This window comes from Anopheles merus, chromosome 2L, assembly GCF_017562075.2.
Source record: "Anopheles merus strain MAF chromosome 2L, AmerM5.1, whole genome shotgun sequence".
Classification (NCBI taxonomy): Eukaryota; Metazoa; Arthropoda; class Insecta; order Diptera; family Culicidae; genus Anopheles; species Anopheles merus.
Window position 1 is genome coordinate 5,316,533 of NC_054083.1, and position 9,375 is coordinate 5,325,907.

The 9,375-nt window shown below is 44.7% G+C and overlaps 1 protein-coding gene across 1 annotated transcript; it reads left to right on the forward strand.

The window, feature by feature from the left end:
* Positions 1 to 1,905: 1,905 nt before the first annotated feature.
* LOC121593298 (uncharacterized protein K02A2.6-like) lies at positions 1,906 to 6,910 on the forward strand. Its single transcript, XM_041915543.1, has one exon. The coding sequence runs from the start codon at positions 2,332 to 2,334 to the stop codon at positions 6,730 to 6,732; it is 4,401 nt and encodes a 1,466-aa protein (XP_041771477.1). The 5' UTR covers positions 1,906 to 2,331; the 3' UTR covers positions 6,733 to 6,910.
* Positions 6,911 to 9,375: the final 2,465 nt, after the last annotated feature.

Here is a 9,375-nt window from a genome sequence, read left to right on the forward strand (position 1 = left end):
GACAAGCGGGGTAAAATGGGCACAGCCCGGGGGCAAAATGGGCATATTTAAACAAACTATGAAAGTCAAAATACTGGGGCAATATGGTCCACAACAACTGCGCTTAGTTCTGTGCTTTTGCGCACGTTTCGTGAAATGAATTTTTGTTCTATCTTTTGTTTTGCTGTTCAGGAAAACCCTTAAAAAATTTCCAAAAATATGTTATCAAAATTAAAACAGTTTTTACACCTTTTAATCTACAAAATCGAATATTTTGTATCTGTGCCTGATATCATTATTGAGGCGACAAATACAATACCATAGCCTCACCAAGCGCCGTATGTCAAAAGCATCTGCCCATTTTGCCCCACGTGAAGCATTTTTGTATTTTTTGTTATGTTAATAAAAATACGCCTTCAATCGCCTCGCTTTCATGTACAACTTCAACGCATCCCTGTGACACTGGTTAGAGCTTATTTTCGAAGTGGCAAAAATTACATCACTATGCTACTAAACCTTATTTTGCATTGTTCTTGGTTATTTGTTATGTTAGGGTTATGAAACTTACATGGTGTTGACAGAACACTCTAATGAATACATTTTGAGCATTGGAAAGAATATTTGTTTTGAAATAATGCTTAAATAGAGGGTGCCCATTTGGCCCCATACGCCCATTTTGCCCCGCTTTCCGTTACACATCAATGGATAGACAATAAAAGATGGGGAGAAATGTTGTCCAGCGCTTTGTATTAATGACGATTTGTACAACAACAACACGCAGCGGCCTAATTTGTAGCATTGAATGACGTTGATCAACATTTCAAGCGGCGTACAAATAGCCTGGTCGAAACTTGATGAGACACCAAATATGAATAAATTTGATAAGTTCTTGCAGCAGTTTAAGTTCTGTAAAATTCCAGGATCAACATGGGTCCTGAAAAAGTTTCGCTTAATGTGCCGATTGGAGTCACCTGAAATTTGCCATGTCTTTTCAAAAATCTTTTGCACGCATTCCAAAGCTATTTAATACTCCATAAATTATCTTGCATAACCCAGCAATCGGGCCAGATTGGCTAGTGTCTTGAAAACCCCTGTAACGACACAACATTGAAATTTAAAGAGCGATTAAGATTTGTATAACACACATTTAATTTTATATTAGTATCATTAAGGCTTGTGAACTATTTCACACCGGACTCTCAAAGCAAACTACAAATAAAAATAAAAAAAATGTGTATTAAAGAGGAACGGCAAAACATTATTATTTGTTTATTTGTGTATTTGTATTGGTTGAGTGATTGGCCATCATTGGCCTTATCACTGATCTTATAAACTATCTAAGTATCCTAGGGTAGCAATAAACAACATAAAGCATCACGGTATAATGTAACATCAGCACAAAATAAATAACAAAGAGTATCACTGAAAGAAATACAGGTTAACACAGGGAATTCCAGTCAAAAGAGTCATAGTGGGCATTAAATCTGATAGCCATCGCAATCAAAGACTCATTATCGCTATATGCACGTCTAGTTTGCTCAACTCTTAGTAGCCTATAGCTTCTTAAATTACGAGCAGGTACGTGGGAATTAACTCTAGCTAAAAGGTCCGGTGAATCTATCTTTCCTAGAATGATTTTCTTCATAAACATGATTTGCTCCGTTTCGCGACGAGTAGCGAGAGACTCGAGTCCAAAAATTAAACACCGGGCATGATAACTAGGTCTCGCTGCCACATTACGCCAGGGTGTGAACCGTCAGACAAAACGAGTGAATTTTTTCTGCACTGACGACTATGGGCACCAAACTACTGAGGAGTATTCTAAGATGGATCTGACTAGTGATTTGTAAAGTGCGACCAGACAATGTGGGTCGGAGAATTCTCTCGACTGTCTGCGTATAAATCCTAGCATTTTGTTCGTGTTGTGGTCACGAAGTGGAAGGCTCCCTACATTCGGCGTTAAGGACGTATGCAGCCACTGAGTGACTGATGAGCGGTTAGCAGACGAGAGAGCGCCAGACGCTCGTGGGACACCGTCGGGAACACAAGGGCTGATCGTGTGATAAAGTATTGTGTATTGTTTATTACGTGTTCGGTGTAAATATAAATTGTATACTCTCGGCCATCCGAACACAACAGTGGCGACGAGGAAAACAAAATAGACTTTTGGGAGTTTTTCGAGTAAAGTTTACATGTTATGCGTGTGTCAGTCATTGCTATAACTCTCGTGCTAGCGTCGCGCGTGTGTATGTGCGTCGCGTGATTGTACCGTGTCTCGGGTCGTATTTAATTTGTTTTATCGGGTGTTCTGTGCGTACTGCAACAATTCCTTCGTTACGGAAGCGGAGAAGAATGAACAGCCCAGGAGATCAGCCCCCATCGGAAGAGCAGCGTCGAGCATCGCAAAATTGGTACAGCGTTCCCGGTGCAGCAAGTATGCCGCAGCAGCCGCAGCAGCCATCATTAGTAGCAGTGCCACCAAATCTACAAAGTGCAATGCCCTCAGCATACCAGAATCCAGCGCCATCGCAGAATTTTGTTGAAGGGTCATCGCACCAAGCAGCGTCATCGCACCAAGCAACGTCATCGCACCAAGCAGCGTCATCGGAGCAAATGATGCAACTGATCATTTTAATGCAGAAACAGATAAGCCAACTCACATTAATGCAAAATAATTCGGCAATTGCCAAGCCCCCAGAAAATGTATTAACTTCCGCACCTTTTGCAGAGCAAATACTCGATTCTTTATCGCACCACATAAAGGAGTTCCACTACGAGGAGGAAGCAAAAATGACCTTTGCTTCGTGGTTTGCTCGATATGAGGATTTGTTTGAACGAGATGCTTCAAGGTTGGATGATAGCGCAAAAGTGCGGCTCCTCATAAGAAAACTGGGCGCAGCAGAATATGAAAGATATGCCAATTTCATATTGCCAAAGAGTTGTCGTGATTTTTCGTTCAGCGAAACGATAAAAAAGCTGTCATCGTTATTCGGAGTGAAAGAGTCATTGTTGCATAGGCGTTATAAATGCTTGAACCTAATGAAACGACGTAGCGAAGATTATCTGGCATATTCTTGTCGTGTGAATCGAGCCTGTGTAGATTTTGAAATTGGAAAATTAACTGAGGAACAATTCAAGTGTCTGATATACGTATGCGGACTGCGGGACGAAGAAGACGTCGAGATTCGAACACGTCTACTTGGAAAGATCGACGACCGAAACGACACAACACTGGAAAGTTTAACAGCAGACTGCCAGCGTATTTTGAACTTAAAAAAAGACAGTGCTATGATCGAGAAAGCAGCAACCGAACAAGTTTTCGCTGTGCAAAAGAAAACTGACGAACCAAAGTTTTCTGAGCGCCAAAATTTCCAGAGCAGAAAGCACGAATATAAGCGTCCTCAAACCCTACCTGGAAGAAATTGCTGGCTTTGTGGAAAAAATCATTGGGCGCGTGATTGTCCTTTTAAGTCGAATGTGTGTCGTGTCTGTAAGAAAAAGGGTCATAGAGACGGTTACTGTCCAAAACCGAAACGTTATTCAGATAGTCCAACATACAGAAACAAGTTTTCATCACGAGTGGTTTCGGTGAATACAACGAATGTTCAGCAAAGGCGAAAATATATCAATATTTTTATAAATAATGTAAGCACTCGATTGCAGTTCGACACAGGATCTGATATAACGATCATTAATCGAAACGTATGGCAACGTCTTGGAAAGCCTGAACTAAAACGAACAGTTAGCGCAAGAACAGCATCAGGAAGCGGACTCTTTCTGTTAGGAGAGTTTGAAGCGAATGTTACCATCGGAAGCGTAACTCATGTGGCTTCTTTAAGAGTAGCACAGGCAGACATACTATTGCTCGGAACAGACTTAATAGACCTGTTCGCACTTGGTTCTACCCCCATGGATGCTTTTTGTAGGCATATTTCATCTGAGGATTACTCTAAGACGGTTGAGCGGAGATTTCAAGAGGTCTTCAATGGCATGGGTCTGTGCACAAAGGCTAGTGTAAAACTGCAGCTGAAGGAAAACGTTCGTCCAGTATTTTGCCCAAAGCGACCGGTAGCTTATGCAGTACAGGAGTTAGTCGACAAGGAACTCGATCGACTAGAGCAGATGAGCATAATATCTCCAACGGATTACTCTGAATGGGCAGCACCTATCGTCGTCGTCCGCAAGGCAAACGGCAGCATTCGGCTTTGCGGGGACTACTCAACTGGACTAAATGACGCGTTGCAGCAACATGAGTATCCTTTACCATTACCTGAAGATATCTTCGCTAGACTATCGCAATGCAAAATATTTAGCAAAATTGATCTATCCGATGCTTTCTTACAGGTAGAAATCGACCCTGCCTACCGATCTTTACTCACCATCAATACGCATCGAGGTTTATTCACCTACAATAGATTGCCGCCTGGTATTAAGATTGCTCCAGCAGCGTTCCAGCAGCTTATCGACACAATGCTGGCTGGTGTAAAAGGAGTGTCATGTTACATGGACGACATCATTGTCGGAGGAGCCACTGAACAAGAGCATGAAGCAAATTTAATGGCAGTTTTGAAAAGAATTCAAGAGTATGGATTCAGCATTCGATCGGAAAAATGCGCTTTTAAGGTTCAGCAACTAAGATATTTGGGTTACATCATCGACACCCACGGATTGCGCCCCGATCCAGCGAAGATCGATGTCATAAAAAGGCTTCCAGAACCAACAGATGTGAGCGGCGTCCGATCCTTTCTAGGAGCCATAAATTATTATGCCAGATTTGTCCCAAACATGCGAGAGTTGCGATATCCACTGGATAACTTATTGAAGACAAATGCACAATTTCGATGGACCGCCGATTGTAAAAGAGCGTTTGAAAGATTTAAATCCTTGCTATCATCGAACTTGTTGTTAACGCATTATGATCCAAGGCATAAAATAATAGTATCGGCAGATGCATCATCAATAGGTATTGGTGCCACTATTAGCCACATGTTTCCCAATGGTACCATACGTGTGGTTCAACACGCCTCTAGAGCACTTACAAAAACGGAAGAAGGATATAGCCAAATAGATCGTGAAGGACTGGCAATCATCTTTGCGGTAACGAAATTCCACAAGATGATATTTGGAAGGCGTTTCCAGCTTCAGACAGATCATCGTCCACTACTGCGGATCTTTGGGTCGAAAAAAGGGATCCCAGTCTACACTGCCAACCGCTTGCAGCGTTTTGCGCTCACGCTATTGTCATACGATTTCGGCATTGAATATGTACGCACCGAATCATTCGGAAATGCCGATGTACTCTCCAGGCTAATTAACAAGCATGATAAACCGGATGAGGATTGTGTAATCGCTTCTGTTGCACTAGAGATGGATGTAAAGTCTATTGCAACAAGCGCTTTAGTTACGTTTCCCTTGAGTTTTAGAGAGGTCGCTCGAGAAACGAATCGTGATCCTATAGCAAGGAAGTTGCATTACTACATAAAAAACGGGTGGCCACGTAACATTGCCCTTGGCGCAGATTCATCTCGTTATCACAGCAGGAAGGAAGACTATTCAACGGTGGAAGGATGTATTTTGGTCGGAGAGAGAGTGTTAATACCAGAGAAACTACGCAAGCAATGTCTGTCCCAGCTTCATCGAGGACATCCTGGTATCCAGCGCATGAAGGCGATTGCGCGTAGCTATGTGTTTTGGCCGTCGTTAAATGAAGACATCATCGATCTCGTCAGTAATTGCCATTCATGTGCTCTGGCAGCAAAATCTCCTGCTCATGCTGATCCTTTGCCGTGGCCGAAGACAACAACGCCATGGGAGCGTGTCCATGTGGACTACGCGGGCCCAATAGATGGAGACTATTTTTTGGTAGTAGTCGATGCGCATACTAAGTGGCCAGAGATCATCCGGACGGCTAGTATCACAGCCCGCATAACCGTTAGCATCTTGAGAGGGTTGTTCGCGCGTTTCGGTATGCCCACGACACTGGTGAGCGACAATGGCACACAATTCACCAGCGGTGAGTTTTCAGAGTTCTGTTTGAGTAATGGTGTGCATCACATTACGTCTGCCCCGTTTCATCCGCAATCAAACGGGCAGGCAGAAAGATTCGTAGATACGTTTAAGCGCTCGTTAACCAAGATAAGAGTAGGAGGAGCACCGCTGCAGGAAGCACTGGACCTATTCCTACAGACATATCGAACCACGCCAAACCCTCAGTTAGAGCAAAACAAAACACCTGCTGAAGTTATGTTTGGACGACCTATACGAACGTGTTTTGATTTACTCCGTCCCCCAAGGAAAATTCAACATGATTTTAGAGAAGGGAATGAAAGATCGTTCGAGCGTGATGACCTTGTCTATGCTAAGGCGTATAGTAGGAACAATTGGCATTGGGTTCCAGGAAGAGTGATTCGGAAACGTGGAAATGTTACCTACGAGGTACTGACTGGTCATCGCAGCGTCATTAGACACATTAATCAACTGAAAAGGCGTGGACCATTAAACAGCCAGGGTCCCATGACGGAACGTTTCAATCCATTACCGTTGGATGTATTATTGGATTCCTGGAGCATACCCGTTACACCATCAGTGCTCCCAGATGTTTATCCAACACAACATGCACCGCCAGTGGCGACTCCAACTGAGCCGCCATCTCTTCCCCCACATCGATCCATTCCTCAGCATCAACGTTCACCACGTCGCTCTTCTCGGTCTAGAAGAGCTCCACGTCGGTTCGATCCGTACCTACGCTATTAAAAAGGGGGAGATGTTGTGGTCACGAAGTGGAAGGCTCCCTACATTCGGCGTTAAGGACGTATGCAGCCACTGAGTGACTGATGAGCGGTTAGCAGACGAGAGAGCGCCAGACGCTCGTGGGACACCGTCGGGAACACAAGGGCTGATCGTGTAATAAAGTATTGTGTATTGTTTATTACGTGTTCGGTGTAAATATAAATTGTATACTCTCGGCCATCCGAACACAACAGTTCGCTCTATCAATAATTTCGTTATGGTGTACATGAAAGTCAAGTGTACGGTCAAGAGTAACTCCTAAGTCTTTTACTGCACTGTATCGTTGTAATTGTGTACATGGGCGAACATTTATCAATAGAAATGTGTAGGTTCAAACACCAGCCGGAAAAAGAGTCGATCGATGCATGTAGGACAAGACAATAACCAAAACACCTCACAGGAAAAATAAGTCTAAGATCGCCCGCATACAACGTTATTGAAAAATAAAGAAAACAGCGAGCGTCGCCCGGCGTCCGTCGTGCACCGACCAGCCGCGAAGGTGACTGGTCCTGGCGATGCCGTCGGCTTCCGTGCAGCAAATATATGCCCGCTGCCTTCCCGTGCTGTCGAAGCGGATGGACGAAGCGGACCCGCCGACAACGGTCTTGCACCAAGTGCCTCCCTCCCGCAGCGTCTTCACCGACAGAGATTCGCGCCTCACGGCTGCCTTCCAGCTAGTTGCCCCAAGCTTGCGGGGACCTATGCGGACGGAAGGGGAATCCTGCCAATGTCGAATACCTTGGTCAGTTGACACGAGGGAACGAGCCCGGGTAGTTAAGGAGAGGATGGTGACCACGCCTTCTCACTAAGTAGTGGCCAGTCTAGATTGCCTTGGGTAGGGTCTCGAAGGGAGTACAGGGCTTGTGTGGAACGGATCTAAATAGTTCCGGAATAATCGGAAGTAATAATCGCTTACACTAAATTTCTCCTTTTGCTACTCACTGTTTCATTTTTCTTCCACTGGAGTTGTTTACAAGGGACATGCTGCACTAGCGATTGCCTGGATCATTTTTCGCGAAAATATAATTACATTTAGTAGAGTCGTTTTCCCCGTATTTTAGTTTAATCCTGTTCTGGAACGTAACGACTTAAATAATAATCACTGCGCGGAATCGAACCAGGATTCTTGTGCGCAAGTTCGCCAACTTGCGCTTGTTGCCGCGCAGCACTGATGGATGTGTTCCGCAATGAAACACTTTTGTCGGCTTAGTAATAGTGGTACTACTAAGCTCCGCCTACGCTCACTGTGGTGCTCACGTAGCCTTCGCATACGCTCACTGTGGTACTCACGTAGCCTACGCATACGCACACTGGTACTCACGTCGCGTGAGTGACAGCAAGGGTCCAAGGTTCCCAAGGTTCCTGTGGCACGCCTGAACAATTCACGAATTCCCTAGGTGAGGTGCATTCAACTTTGACGCGATATCGACGATTGGTGAGGTAAGATTCGAACCACTCCACTAAAGGGGTAGAGAATCCAAGACGAGCTAGCTTCGCCAACAGCAAGTGGTGATTCACCCGGTCGAAGGCGGCCTTAAGGTCAGTAAAGATGACATCCATCTGGGCTCCCGAAGCGAATGCAGCATGGCAGTGAGCTACAAACTCCACCAAATTGGTGGTCACACTGCGGCGAGGGAAGAACCCTCGTTGGCGTGTAAATATCAGCGAGCGGCAACAGTTCAACAGCGAGTTCTGGACGACGACTTCAAAAACCTTAGCACCTGCAGGCAAAGTAGTAATGCCACGGTAGTTTTCCAATAAGCTCTTATCCCCCTTTTTATACATAGGAAACATGTAGGACGATTTCCATGCTACTGGAAACATACGCTGATTAAGCGAGAGTGTGAAGATACGAGCCAAAGGTCCGGCCAAAACTTAGCTACATTTGGCAAGAACTGCGGTTGGAAAACCATCAGGTCCAGGGTCCAGTGGCGGATTAAGGGTATCGGGGGCCCTAGGTGGTAAGACGAGTTGAGGCCCCCTTTAAATGGTAAATAGTGTTCGAAGGGGGGCGGGAGGGGGGGGGGGGGTTTACAGGCACTGAACTTGCTGTTGGAAGATTGTACGTTGGGGGGCCCCTACGATCATCAGTCACAGACTCTAAAATTTTTGCTCGGTGGGGCCCCAGGCCACCGCCTAGTCCGGCTACCGTTAGATCCGCCACTGTCCAAGGTTGTAGGATGGTTTGACCTGCTTGAGCGCTTTTAGCACAGATTCTCTGGAGATGTTTATGTCACGCACATCAATCAAATCAATCATTATCAATCAAAAATGATCAATGGCAAATTAAGATAATTTTTATAAGTGAGTTTTATACGAGTGATACATTTTCGATTGCAGCACAATGGTTCGACAATAAAATAAAACATTACTACCCCCCCCCCCCCCCCCCCCCCCTTCCTGGCTATTCGGACTGCTTGGTATTTAAATAAGTCTTGATAATAAGACTGTATAGGACGGGGCATGACCGCTTAGGTAGTTACGCCAAATAGAAGAACATAACGAGAGGTTGTTATACACAGGAAAATACGGCATGTTCAATTTAGTGTACTGTGACTACAATACAGATAATGTATTATGTCAAGGAAATTAATCACAATTAAAGAA

Coding starts and splice junctions, on each gene's coding strand:
- LOC121593298 (XM_041915543.1), top strand. CDS start 2,332: ATGAACAGCCCAGGAGATCAGCCCCCATCGGAAGAGCAGCGTCGAGCA.